General features: G+C 41.3%; 3 protein-coding genes across 4 annotated transcripts in view; 2 read left to right on the top strand and 1 right to left on the bottom strand.

The window, feature by feature from the left end:
• LOC128310612 (protein O-mannosyl-transferase Tmtc3) overlaps window positions 1-6,909 on the top strand; it is a 157,395-nt gene extending 150,486 nt beyond the window's left edge. For both annotated transcript variants that reach the window (XM_053047298.1, XM_053047296.1), the window contains exons 10-13: window positions 3,430-4,182; window positions 4,247-4,433; window positions 4,510-4,790; window positions 4,854-6,909. In XM_053047298.1, the coding sequence (XP_052903258.1) occupies window positions 3,430-4,182; window positions 4,247-4,433; window positions 4,510-4,790; window positions 4,854-5,600 (1,968 nt within the window). In that variant the 3' untranslated portion in view covers window positions 5,601-6,909. The remainder of the gene's footprint in view (window positions 1-3,429; window positions 4,183-4,246; window positions 4,434-4,509; window positions 4,791-4,853) is intronic.
• Window positions 6,910-10,048: 3,139 nt separating this feature from the next.
• Window positions 10,049-10,492, bottom strand: LOC128298669 (pulmonary surfactant-associated protein D-like). The gene has a single exon (XM_053034442.1). It carries the CDS (start codon window positions 10,490-10,492, stop codon window positions 10,049-10,051), a length of 444 nt encoding a protein of 147 aa, XP_052890402.1.
• Window positions 10,493-10,676: 184 nt separating this feature from the next.
• On the top strand, window positions 10,677-11,207 carry LOC128298679 (perlucin-like protein). The gene is made up of 2 exons (XM_053034454.1): window positions 10,677-10,737; window positions 10,831-11,207. The coding sequence occupies exons 1-2, from the start codon at window positions 10,677-10,679 to the stop codon at window positions 11,205-11,207; spliced, it is 438 nt and encodes a 145-aa protein (XP_052890414.1).
• The last annotated feature ends 3,360 nt before the right edge of the window (window positions 11,208-14,567 follow it).

The raw sequence follows: 14,567 nt of genomic DNA on the forward strand, positions 1-14,567 counted from the left end.
GTATGCACCGGTCCATGGCTCGTGTAACAACCAAGTCCAACCACCACGCGCACCATTGCGTCGCTGGGCGGTAGGATAATTGTAGCAAGACTTGACACGTCCGGAAGAACATGGTTACGCTTTGTTTTGGTTTATCACATCGATTTCCGATAACGAAAGCGCATAAGCGGAATCGAATATTCATTTGTGCGGCCCAGTTTCTTTCCGGTGCGACCATCCAAACTTCCCCGTTCTTATCACGCAACGGTGTCCGTTTCGATGGCAGTGGGAAGCAAGGTTGAAGACGATGGAATTTAATTAAAGCAATCGTTCACTTTGATTGAACCAGAGCGGGGAGAGGAGGGCTGATGATAGCTTGGGTGACTTTCCGTTTCACTGTGCTTGATACCTTCACAGCGCACCGTAAACCTTGCCGGTGGGGTGCCATCCTGTGTTCGGTTTTTCCCCCATTTCATATCAAATCAAAGTCCATGATATTATGAACAGCTTGGAAGTAGCAAAAGTAGTACAAACGTTCCTACGTCCTTGAGAAATAGTATCGTCCAATTTTAGTATCTCTCGTAATATTTCATACAAAAGTCCAAAGTCCGAAGCGGAACTCATCCTTTTGGTCGCAGTCAGACAGAAGTGGACGATGCAATTACATCCCTTCCTCGTGCATCAAGTGTCAAGAATCGGAACGGCATACTGAAATTGACATGGCTCACCTATCCGCGGGCTGACAGACAACCGGTGAAGCTATTTAGCTCGTGACGTATCATGGCATAATGGTTGGCATTTCGTGGATCGCGTTTCCTGGTATCTGGTCGGGCAGCACCATCGCTCTACGTTGCATAATTAAACGTAGTAAATGGACTACTACCCCGCTTCGCCTGTCGATTAGCGAGCTATTTCTTTGGGGTATTAATTTTTAATATTTTAATCTGAAATTTGTTGCTCTCGTGTAGATAACCGACAGGTGGTAGTAGTAGGTAGTAGATAAAAAAACGTTTATTATGTCAGTAAACTGCAACTAAACATTGTGTTCATATAACTTTATGGTTTATAAACTTTAATTATTTATTTGATTTCATATCTTAATGGAAGTACGCATAGAAATATAAATTGTAATAACACAAATATTAAACGTCTGCGTGTATCACAATTGAAGCTTAGGTTTATACTTTATCGGAAAATAAGTTTAAACATATTAAAATGATTCCATATGGTGCACATTTTCGACGCCTATCCGTTCATGTATTTACGCGGTTGGTTGGATTATTGGATATTTCCATCCAAATTTTGTTTAAAAGATAAAATAATTTTTCTAAGTAATACGGCCTGGCCGTCTCTGAATAAATAAAAAAATAATAATAATAATTTTTCTCATCGAAATGTGTTTATTTCGCTAGTTCCTGCCACTTTTCACAGGTTTATTGTATAATAGAACTGCTGGATATTTTTCTATACTTCAACATGACCTCATACTAATCTGTATTGGCAAGACATATTGCTGTAGTTAAGGTATCGTTTCCGTTGTTTTCCAAAATTTCGACGCGAAATCTCAACATGGTCGAATTTGTTATTCGATACTAAATAATAAACAGTTATTAATCATTTATAAGGCACCCAAATTATCGAATGTTATTGAATGACTTTTTTATTTTTTTAATGAACACAATCAAGAATCTATTTCATCAATCAATATTACACTGCGCATCGCAACAGATTTAATTATTCAATCGAAACACAAAATGTAAAACCCTTCAAACGTACTCAATTTGCACACAATAATTCTAGTTTTTATTAACGTAAACTTACTCTCAATTTGAAACTATCGAAATTGACTGTTGAGCAATAATTTTATTATTTATTTTATGTTTTAACCACACGATTAAGTCATTCACGTTGTCAGCGTCTTTTACTTTTAAATATTGTTAAAATTTAGGAATATGGGCTGATCCATTAGTTTATTGGTAATAACGTCGGTCTTCACACGAGAGGGCTGAGATGAAAAAAACGGACGATCTAACGTTAAAGCAATGCCAATGATCCTTTCCCATTTAATATTTATGGTTGAATTGATTTTTTTCTTTCAAAAATGATGTTTTTTGTAACCATTTTTAAATGATGCAAAATGTAGTAACACACTAAACAGTAAACATAGGATAAAATGTATAAAGGTGTGTCTGGGTCTGGGTCTGGGCATTTGCATTTAATATGATTATCCCTTGCGCAAAGCTCCAACGGTTCACTTCCCAAGGTCAAACTTTAACCATTTTTATCCCTCCGGGCATCTACAATCTATTTGCCGCTTCGTGTCATAACATTTTCCGACAGTTATTATCATTTATTATCATCGCTCTAGGGTTTTGCACTTAGGATTTGCTTATCCACGTCCATTGCTTGGCGACAAATCCGTTGGCAGACAGTTTTACGCCCGGCTTCTCTTGCCCAGAGAGCCTTGCTTATGGTACGATTAAATAAAACTTGTCTAGTTGACACAGCCGTGCTTTAGATGGGGCGCAAAGAAGATGGACGGAGTTTAATCAAACTGTTTGCCAACAAGGTCAACCGTTTGCAACTCTGCTGTTGAAAAATAGTAGCAGAAGTGTGAGTGAGAATAACAATCATTAATAAGGCTTTTTGCGTTTATGAAAATATGAAACACTTAATAACGATGAGAGTTAATGTAACAAATAGACAATTTATTTTCTACCCTTATACTTCGATAAAGATTTTTTTTTATTTATTGGTTATTATTTAACTCTTGCAATGCAGTTTAAAATATTTTCATTAACAAATGTCAGTGCCATTTGCCTTACTGTAAAATGCACAAAGTATTTGGTGGACCAGGCGCCTCCACTATCCATTATTATATTGTGTCACAATGAATATTTAATGGTTTTCCGCTCTATTATGGCAAGATCGTACTCACTTTTCTGCAATGTTTAATAAAAGCTTGCCCATGCCGACCGGCCCACGTGCAGTGAAACCGACGTAAAGATGAAAATGTAAAACAAATCCCTCCCTGTATGGCGGACGCATCTAATTATCCTCAGCAAATTATATTTTGTACCGAGAAAAATTACAATGAACATAATAAACATGCAGCAGATAGGAATGCATACTTTCCTTTCGCTTGCAACACGTCAAGCATGGAAACAGTGTGCACACCGTAATAAGCGGTAATGAATGCACGGAAGAAAACAATGAAAATTACCCTACAACCGTTGGCATGAAAACAACTTGCTATCGGAATTATGGTTTCTTGTTCGCACACGGGATGTAGCTTGCTGCTCGTTCATCCAGAAACGAATATTTCAATTAAAACTATCAACAGCAATTCAACAAATTAGCTTGTCGTTCTGCTTGTACTACATAATTAAAACAGATAAAATGATGTTTCTCTATTTTAATGCATCTTTCTTTACGCTCCTTTTCTTCCAGGGGCTGGCATTCATGATTCTTCCCTTTCTGCCCGCGTCGAATCTGTTCTTCCCGGTGGGTTTCGTGATTGCCGAGCGCGTCCTCTACATGCCGTCGATGGGTTTCTGCATTCTGGTCGGTTACGGGTTTCATCTCCTGTCGGAACGCTGGTCACGCAAGATGACATGGTGCTGTCTGGGCGTACTGCTGCTCACGCACTCCATCAAGACGTACAATCGGAACGCGGACTGGGAATCGGAGTACTCGATCTTCATGTCCGGCCTGAAGGTGAACCAACGGAACGCAAAGCTGTTCAACAACGTGGGCCATGCGCTCGAGAGTGAAGGTCGGTTTGAAGAAGCGCTGCAGTTCTTCCACAAAGCCGTCAGCGTGCAGGAGGACGACGTGGGAGCACACATTAACGTCGGCCGCACGTACAACCATTTGAAAATGTTTAAAGAGGCAGAGCAAGCCTACTTGAAGGCGAAGTCATTGCTGCCGAAAGCGAAACCGGGCGAATCGTATCAGGCGCGCATCGCACCGAACCATCTGAACGTGTTCTTGAATCTCGCGAACCTGATCTCGAAGAATGCGACCCGGCTGGAGGAGGCGGATCTTCTCTACCGGCAGGCGATCAGTATGCGTTCCGATTACACGCAAGCGTACATCAATCGGGGCGATATTCTGATCAAACTGAACCGCACCAAGGAAGCGCAGGAGGTGTACGAACGGGCGCTTCTCTACGATAGTACCAACCCGGACATATACTACAACGTAAGACGATCTGGCAATCACGTAATGTATTACGCTAGAATCTAATCTCGGCCTCACATTTCAGCTCGGTGTTGTCTTTCTGGAGCAAGGTAAAGCATCGCAAGCGTTAGCGTATCTGGACAAAGCGCTTGAATTTGATCCCGAACACGAGCAGGCTCTACTCAATTCGGCCATTCTGCTGCAAGAGCTGGGTCGTCCGGAACTGCGCAAAATTGCGCGTGAACGTCTGCTGAAGCTGCTAGCTAAGGATGGTAAGCTTCAAATATCGAAAGCTATCACCAAAACCCTTCTTAATTTGTCTGTGTATTTCTGTTCACCAATCAATAGAAACCAATGAACGGGTTCATTTCAATCTCGGCATGCTGGCAATGGACGACCGTAATACGGACGAGGCCGAGAATTGGTTCCGTCGGGCAGTTCATCTGAAGCAGGATTTCCGAAGCGCACTGTTTAATCTGGCATTATTGCTAGCCGACGATCATCGTCCGCTGGAGGCGGCACCATTCCTTAACCAACTCGTCAAATACCATCCGGATCATATCAAAGGATTGATACTGCTCGGTGATATCTATATTAACAACATCAAGGATCTGGATGCGGCAGAGAATGTAAGCTTGTACCTATCACCATTCCAACCACCCATTAACTAATTGTGCTGTTTACGATTTTAGTGCTACAAACGCATACTGCAGCTCGATCCAATCAACATCCAGGGCTTGCACAATCTATGCGTGGTGTACGTGGAGCGGGGCAAATTGCTGCAAGCGCAGGATTGTCTGTCGCACGCACACGAACTGGCGCCGGGTGAGGAGTACATCGGTCGCCATCTTCAAATCGTCCAAACGCGCATTAATCGCTTGCGCCAAACACCAGACGGTAGCCGGGAGAAGGAAATTGCCTTCGCCGACTACGATCCGCAAGAGTTCGGTGGTACCGCGGGTGCAATGGCATCCAGGAACGTGGAACTGTCGCTCGCCAAAAGCACTGTAAATAGCAACAGCGAAAAGACGGGCAGTCAGCAGGCCGAATTGCGAGAAAACGTCCCGGATGTGCTGTACGGCAACGATAATAAGCAGAAAACAGTATTACCTCACCAGCAGCTGGAGCAACAGCAGGCTGAACCGATTGCGCCGGATGATGATCCGGTTTTTCTCGAATCAGAAAGCACAAACAATCTACAGAGTTATGCAGCACCACCGGTCGATAGTATAGCGCACAAGGCGAAGCACCGCATTGATGACGGTAGTGGAAAGCTTGCGACTACCACCCATCGGGATGAGGTGCCTGCGGTGAAGCGAGACTCCAGCCATTCATCCGATGGTTCTCTACATCATGCACCACCGCACCCGACGCAGCACCTGCATCGACCGGCGACGATTGGACAGGATCTGGACGATCCATCGTCCGGGATGTCATAGCATCACATACTGGATTACAAGTTAGATTGTTTCAAAATCAACTAGGAAAGCTACACCTCCCCCGAGCATTGGTCTCATCTTCCCTGTAAATAGGTAGAGAACCGCGGACAGTGGCAACGTAGCCCGCGAGGATAAACAAACGTAGCAGCGGAGATAAAGTGTATGTGTTCCTAGCGGAAATGGACTGCGAGAGATTAACTTTTGACTGATTTGTTAAACCAGAACTAACAGCTAAGCACCCACTTCACAATGAATCTCACGAAGGTCGTGCTAAATGGAAATTTAATCTGTGCATTGAATGCATTTTCCAAGCCAAGCAGCGAAACAATGGCGGTACAGAACAATCCTTCACGCTGAAGAAAAAAACCCTTCCTGGTTTTTTTGTTTTGTTGCATTCCCAGGTAGCAAATTGTTAGTACGGATTGTAAGAGTGTGATCATGAGCGTTTGCGTTTATAGGTTTGTGAGCGTGGATGTGATGTGCCCGTGTGTGTGTGTGTGTGTGAGAGTGTGTGGATGTGTACGTAAATTGTTAGGAATGTATGATGATATAAAAAGGGATATTTTCTATATATACAAACCATAATTGTGAATGCGATAGAAGAGAAATGTAGTTTGAACAGGATTTCTCTCCTGGAGAGGATTGTTAGCATGTTACAGCGATGTAACAGTACATGGACAGTAGTTATCGAATTGTACGACGTTGGCCTTGGAACGATGTGGTAGGGATGTTTGCAAATTAAAGAAATGAACACCCTGCCAGCAAAACGAGAAAATATAGAATGGTGAACTGATGAGAAATTAAGTTTTCTATCGATTTACAACAAAAATGAAGAATTTCTGTGGAAAAAGTCTGCAGATTTACACTTCCTTGCTCGTTAGTTTAAAAAAAAAAAAGGGAAAAACAATGCAAGATTCCATTACGAGCGTCACTGAGCGGAATCATACAACCAACGTCGATTCGCTTACTATCTAAACTGCGGAAAAAATGAAACGTTTAGTGGGTAACCCCCGAGCGTAGCAAGAAATGAAGGATTAGCAAAAACGATTATGTATTTATATACAAACACACGCAGACGATGTAAACACTACAGCAGCTTAAAGATGGCCACAACATAATACACAAATCTCACCTAAAGAAGATCTTTGGACCCTCACACACTCACGGCCCCTTGCCGGGGCCATCTTCCGTGATAGTGTTATGTGCTATGATTTATGCATCGGCAACCAACATTCGGCAAAGAGAAATTCGTAAACAAAAAAAAAACAAACAAACACACACCCACAAACACACCAGGCGAACGATGCTCTGTTTGAAGATATTTTAATTCCAGTTCCGGCTTAAAACTGATATTAAACGTCTGAGAGATTTATGCGTGTATACTGGGCCTGGTGTACTTAAGGCAAGGAATATTGTTACTGTATGTGCGCGTGTGTTTGTGTGCCTGGACTGAGATACGGAGGAGCAAAAGTTTAGCAAAATGACAAGCGCGATTGATGAAAGCTGCAAAGCTGAACTCTTATTAACTGTGTAAAAACGAGCGAACGTGAAGCAGGTAACTGGGGAGTAGTAGTAAAATGCGATTAGTACTAGCGAAGTTCCGGTAGTACTCCGGAGAGAGTGTATAAAAATGTTCAGAGAGAATGAAAAGCGAAAGGGAGAAAAAGCGAGATAAAATGAGCAGCAAGGGGACAATGTGATTATATAGAAACTACAACACTTAAAACAGCAGAAAAACAAAACTGGTGATGGGATAGTACTTAACGCTACGCCACAATTTCCATTTGTTTCTTAAATGCAAGATGGAATTTTATTCTATTAGTCAATATCATTTACAGTTGTAAACACACATTCCAGTTGCATTTAAGTTCTTTCAAGCTCTTTCTTTTACCCTAAACCCGGTAAACATCCAATAGTTCTAATCGTTGTTAGTTGGCATGTTTATTAAAGGTAGCGTTTTGTTTAACGGAAACAGACACTTTATCCGCTTTCCTATTTCTGTACATGAAAACAGGCACTCGTGGCATGTTTGGTCCGTTTGCTGTGTGCACATTACATACAGTAATCGTACGAAACAACAGCCCGTTGATGATGCGCGCGGTAGTTTTATGAAGAAGTATTTGTCCTGAATAAAGACTCACTACAACCGAAGTGAAAATGATCCCTTTGCATATATTGAATGGTATTTTCTTCTATTGAGAAATGAACATGTTAGAAATTATATTAGAAATTATATTATTATTATATTATATTATTACTGTATTACTTTATTGTATTTTAAAATTACATCGTTATGTTTAATCTTTGGAAGGACAATAGATTTTGCACTTTAGCAATTCAGTTTCAGTCTTAACGAGTGCTACTTGTAGCAAGTTTTAAGAGGAGAAATAAAATACTACGAAAAACTCCTCTTAATGTGATACATCTTCAAGAGCAACTTTTTTTTTGTTCTGCAAAATCGAAACTTGAAACAAACTATGGAAATATTGTCCAATAAGCACGGGCCTAAGACAAGCGAGAGATGAAAATAAAACCTAAAGGGTGAAATTTGAGAGGACAATCAAATAAGCTTACTTTTACCCGATTTCGCAACCAACCATAGTGCTTCTCGCTGTGTTTCAACACACGCTGTTCCACATATGGCAGAAAAGCTTTCTGACCATAACTCAGAAAGCTAGACATGACTCAGAAAGGTCTAGAATATACTCTTCAAAAATAAATGTTTTTGTCAATTTGTGATTATTACTTATCTTGCCAATTAGCAAACAAAGTTAAGTGACGTTGTACGATACCTTGTCATAAGTATAATTAAAATGTCTTTAAGCTGGATCTCGCGTCGTGATCGGTACTGTCTATCAGCTTATTTTTCGGTAGCAAACTAATCAGCATTTAAGTTTGCAGCATCCGCACGGAGAGTACAGGATTACTGTTTTGTACAGAATTAAACTATTTATTCTAGCCAGGCACAACGATTATATAGTTAGATTATAGATCGAAAAAAATATTCAAACACTCCTACATCTTCTAAAGACATACATCTTTTGTCCCTAGTCAATTTCAGTTGGTCGGTTCGGTGAGAAAGCATCTTTAGGGGAGAAATCCCTGACGAAGGCGAACAAAGGGGCTATTTGAAGCTGTCCATCTGTTCAAATGGCTCAACTGGCCGTCTGCACCTACGTAAATGACAACGGTGTACATTGAAACAGGTCATCCTCCGGTCGTTTCGTGCAGGCGAATCTACTGCAATTTGCATTTTGTGCCCTATTTCGACTATTTATTCATCTGAAAGAACCGTTTGATGCATTGCAATTCTAGGAGAAGAAGAATGCATTGCAGCTAAGCAAGCAGATGCAGTTTTCTGCACAAACTGACAAATGTTTTGTTGTTTGGGAAGAGAATATTCTAGACCCGGGATGCGTATACTTTTCCACGCAACAACAAACTGTAGGAGAGTTACGAAAGCATGGGAAGAATATTTTAGGGAGCTTTTGTGAATGTACTTTGAAATTAATCAGTAAACTGAGCCCATACAAAGAGAGTTTAAGAAAACTTTGCAAACAATAATCTGGGGATTGGTGGAGGGAAATGGCAGAACAATGCTCAACTTCAACACGTATTAAATTTTAATTAAGGCCGATAGGCTTTATGCAAAACTGTAACTCACCAATTGAAGTTTTACAAAACCCAGCAATGAGACGAGCCATAACCCAAGTTTATAGAACAAGGGAGAGTACATACAGACAGGAACGCAAAGATATTAAGGAGAGATGGTTGTGGAAATGACGAGGGATAGGACAATACATGATATAGGAGCCTTTTACAGTGCTTGGTGGGGAATTTAATGGGGTAAGCGAAGCAGCTGAGGAGCGAACGACTTAGACTTTTCTGGCGATAAACCTAGTGATGGACATGGATATTGAGCGATGGGTTTTCATTACCACGAGTGGACCGCTAACTATAGAGTCAACACGGAGTAAGAAGATAAGATCTATGCCAAGTAAAGATCATGTTGAAGTGAATTTGGGAAACTTGGTTGGCTTGGCACCTGGAGTAGGGATCAGGGGTACAGGAATAGGTAAGCGAGATGACATAAAATATAACAGGAAGAAGATTGAGATGACACTAAGAAAAGAATAGGTGAATTGATAATATCGTTAACACACTGAGCTAGAAGCATTTGTTTATGTGTTTTACATGAACTCATTACGACGTCAAGTTGGTAATACAAATTCTCGCAACAGTCAACTAGTAATCAATTTTCAAAGAAGACCATACACACGTGCTCCAAGTGAAAATTACAACACGAAGTTTCTCTTGTTATATATCATAATGATACCAGAATGATCCTCAAGTATGATTTGTAGTAATTGTTTTTGTTTTTATTATCTTTTCCTTTGTATCGCGATTGAAATCGTACAACTCGTAGATCAAGAGCTCAGCCAACTCGCCTATATGGAATAGTATTCACATACATAAAAGTTGCGAATATCGCACGATTCATCGTTCCATCCTCCGTTCTTGCTCATCGACAGGCAGTTTTCACCACCGGTAGCCTTATTGTTTGGTTCTCCATCGTTGAAGTTAATGTATCCGCTGCGATAGCCGACTGGTGTGTTCCTCGACATCCAAATCCACGATCCTTCCAAGCCCATGTCCGAGCCAGAGATCCACCAGGCGGCAGATACACCAGTCTTCTGGATTTCTTTGGTGACGGCAACATTTTGCACTGCCAACTCGATTGAGGCTAAGCTTCCCCCCTTCGCTAAGCACTGCTGCCAGGCTTCGAAAAAGGTTACCGCGGTGTTGTGGACGGTGTATCGGAGCGCATGTGTTGCGGGTAGACCCACGGCCACAAGCCCGACGATGACTAGAGCGATCAAACTTGTCTTCATCCTGCGAAGAAACGGTTGCGTAAAGTACAATACACCAAGAAGCCTCCTCTCGTTTTTATAGCCAGATACTCCAGAATCCAGGACAGCTGAGTCAACATCGGGAGTAGAGTATAAAAGTCTGCCTGACGGTTGCGTTCTTTAGCAGATCGTTGTGCAAAGCACTACCAAAGCTAGAGTGACAACAATGGCGTTCAAGAGTTTGTGCTTAGTACTGTGTTTGACGTTGTATACGATGGAAGCGCATGGTTAGCGGAACGATAGCGAAAGTGTAGCGCTTTCCACGTAATAACTGTTACTAATTGTCTTTTCCTGTGTATCTTACACTTTCTCCTCCACAGGTTACATGGACTATGTGGCATACAAACGCGCTGTTAACTTCTTCCAAGCTTGGCAACAATGTCGCCTCTTCGGTGGACATTTGGCTTCCATTGAGTCTGCAGCAGAAAACACGCGGGCTGAAGATGCCATTATGGCGGTAGGAGATTTTAGCAAAGATTGGCTCATTGGAGGCACAGATCTTGGGTCCGAAGGTAATTTCGTATGGATTGGTCTCAACAAGAAAACCACGTACACCAACTTTTACAAAGGCGAGCCCAACAATAACAAAGGTGTGGAAAACTGTCTAGTGATGGGAGTCGCATCATCAAGACAGTGGAATGACGTTGCTTGTGATTATGTATCTGGTGGGTTCGTGTGTGCTTTCGTGCGTCAATAATAAGTATGCAGTGTGATTGCATGTTGTAACCTATGACAGTTGATAAATATGATTCTCTATCCGAAACCTTCCCGAAGTTTATCAGTACAGTCTGAACCGATTTCTTCGGTCTTAAGGACTACTATTCTTATGGGGTCATGAAACGTACAGAAGAGTCGTGAAGAGTCTGAGTCTTAATGCGGTCTCATCGACTTACCCTTAGCAAAGATAGCATTTAGTTCTACATATACGTACTTTCCATGATAAGGTTTGATGAGTTCCAATTTCGCCCTACTAACTGCATTGCACAAGTCAGTATGCTTTAGAACCTATTGACCTTCATGAACGATCCTCGAACGAACCTTGATGGCCGAGTTAGCAGTTTTGGCAATAACCCTCTATCGTGCTTCGGAATCGATATCCTACCGGCAAAATACCCTTTTTTAATTGACTATACTACAAAGTGCCGACGTAATTATGATAATAAATAAATAATTGGTAAGAAATATGATTCCACTTTTCTATTTCCTGTTTCTATTTTCTATTCATTTTTTTTTATAAGTCGACGATACTTGCTATGTGACAATGAATGTAAACTGAATCCACCACTACACACCTGAATCTACAACCACGATGAAACGCATCAGAAGGTATTAGTAGGTGGTTATTAGAAAATACCAAGAATCTTGTCCTTTAAACAATCGACAAGCAGATAGATATCATAGAATTGGTATAAAAATCCCTTGAATAAGTTAAATTTTCATACATAGCCTTTGAAGCGGGAACAAACAATTAAACCCCCCTCCACCCTATGTAACAAATCGCAACGTTGGATTAATCCCCTCACCCTATAAGCGTTACGTAATAATTAATTGAGTCCTTATTACAGGTATTACATACCCATAAGTAAAAAGATATTCTTGGGCTGGTTTAACTATTGTAGGATGATTTCACTGGGCTGGTCACGTCATTAGAATGACACTGCCGTTAGGTTATCTACCAAATTTGAAAAGGAGTGATGGCGTTGTTGCAAAGTTTTCTTAAACTCTCTTTGTATGAGCTCAGTTTACTGATTAATTTCAAAGTACATTCACAAAAGCTCCCTAAAATATTCTTCCCATGCTTTCGTAACTCTCCTACAGTTTGTTGTTGCGTGGAAAAGTATACGCATCCCGGGTCTAGAATATTCTCTTCCCAAACAACAAAACATTTGTCAGTTTGTGCAGAAAACTGCATCTGCTTGCTTAGCTGCAATGCATTCTTCTTCTCCTAGAATTGCAATGCATCAAACGGTTCTTTCAGATGAATAAATAGTCAAAATAGGGCACAAAATGCAAATTGCAGTAGATTCGCCTGCACGAAACGACCGGAGGATGACCTGTTTCAATGTACACCGTTGTCATTTACGTAGGTGCAGACGGCCAGTTGAGCCATTTGAACAGATGGACAGCTTCAAATAGCCCCTTTGTTCGTCTTTGTCAGGGATTTCTCCCCTAAAGATGCTTTCTCACCGAACCGACCAACTGAAATTGACTAGGGACAAAAGATGTATGTCTTTAGAAGATGTAGGAGTGTTTGAATATTTTTTTCGATCTATAATCTAACTATATAATCGTTGTGCCTGGCTAGAATAAATAGTTTAATTCTGTACAAAACAGTAATCCTGTACTCTCCGTGCTGATGCTGCAAACTTAAATGCTGATTAGTTTGCTATCGAAAAATAAGCTGATAGACGGTACCGATCACATCCTAACGAAGGACATCCTAGTTATAGTTATGACAAGGTTTTCACCAACGTCCCTTACCAACTTTGTTTTCTACATGTTTCTTCTCGCCTTATCATGCCAGTTCGACTGTCTGCTCCAGATTTTCTTCCTGTCCTATTGTGATAGTGATAGAGATGGGATTCGTCGTTCTCTCTGCGGTTGAGTAGTGATGGGTGAGCTACTCGGATCCCTACAGTTGTTTGTATGATAGTAACCAGCGGCGGATCAAACGGTAGGCGGAGTCGGCGGTCGCCTAGGGCCTCGCCGTGTTGGGGGCCCCACAAAATTTGTGCCGATTGTGCGATTTTTGGAAATTTAGCAGCTGAGTTAATTTTAGCACAAAATCTAATTTTTTTTTTGTTTCGTTAGAACGGCCTGGCCGTATCGACTTATTTTACCACGTAGCCGGATAGTCAGTCCTTGCTACGGGGGATTGGTCCGGATGGGATTTTGGTCCGGGCCGTTCGTGTGAAGACCGGCTCCGCTACCATCATGTCACCGGGCCGCCCCAGTTGATGACAATTTGATCGAAAATTTCCTCAGATTTTATATATCCTTGGTTATATAAAACATTTGTTTCTATTTGACTAGCTATATCGGCCCGGTTACACGACTACGCAAGAAAAGTATGCAGTGCACTCAAACTCCTTCTTTATCGGCGCGGCATCCTCAGGATGTTGAAGCCTACCATTTCTGACTTTTTTTTTACTTTATTTATCCGTGGGATAGTCAATGCTGCGTACGGAGGTTTGGTGGTCCAAATGAAATTTTTCCGTGGTCCTGTCTTGTGCAGACCGAATGCGCTACCAATACACCATCTGGCCGCCCGGTGAACCCTTATATGCCCTTTTACTTCAACCGATTCATGTATTCTATTTCTTGAACGGGATTTTTTCATCTGTTCCTAAACGACCCTACTGTAGCATATCTGCTATACAGACTTAAAAACATTCCAAAATCTATTTATGTTGAAATTCACCCCATGCTCCTCTATCAAGATATCAGAACAAGAACTGCAATAAACAATTAACGCAAATAGCATAAACCTCAGGCGCAATTAAATCAAACATTAATCGCTCACAAGTTACAGGTACTCATTCAATGCACACAAGTTGCAGGTACAAACCCAATAGGCAAAACATAACATAAACCATAACAAAACATACACCATAGAAGCGTCGACCGCGCAAAGAGCTTACGCAAAGCCAGTCCATACCCGATCAATACGCAGCGTCAAAAAAAACCCATCGCGACCTCATTGCAAGACAGTACAGGTGCGCTTCACGCCAAAGTTGCAACCTTTGCAATATAGCAATAGACCCTATTGCTTGACTTGGTTCAAGTTAACAACAGGAAATAACCCGTCCATACATAGTTTATATGAAACAGAACTAGGCCACCCAATTAATAAGAACTAGAACTCAAGAAAACAATTAAACCAACCAATCAAAATTCAGACAAACAAAAGCATCAAACTTCAACTAGTTCGATATCTAGGTTAATGGACATTTCCATCAATTTTGTTCTCACGATGTTTACTCGAAATTATGTTATAAAATAAAGATTGACAGTTGACTAGGCAGTCACTCGGAGTCACTTGCAGCTACGTGCACAC

The sequence above is a fragment of the Anopheles moucheti genome, chromosome 2 (assembly GCF_943734755.1).
Source record: "Anopheles moucheti chromosome 2, idAnoMoucSN_F20_07, whole genome shotgun sequence".
In the NCBI taxonomy this organism is placed as follows: Eukaryota; Metazoa; Arthropoda; class Insecta; order Diptera; family Culicidae; genus Anopheles; species Anopheles moucheti.

Bases quoted from the DNA above. Each gene is read 5' to 3' on its own strand.
- LOC128298669 (XM_053034442.1), bottom strand. From the start codon at position 10,492: ATGAAGACAAGTTTGATCGCTCTAGTCATCGTCGGGCTTGTGGCCGTG.
- LOC128298679 (XM_053034454.1), top strand. From the start codon at position 10,677: ATGGCGTTCAAGAGTTTGTGCTTAGTACTGTGTTTGACGTTGTATACG. The intron at 10,738-10,830 runs GTTAGCGGAACG...TCTCCTCCACAG, and splicing joins GTATACGATGGAAGCGCATG to GTTACATGGACTATGTGGCA.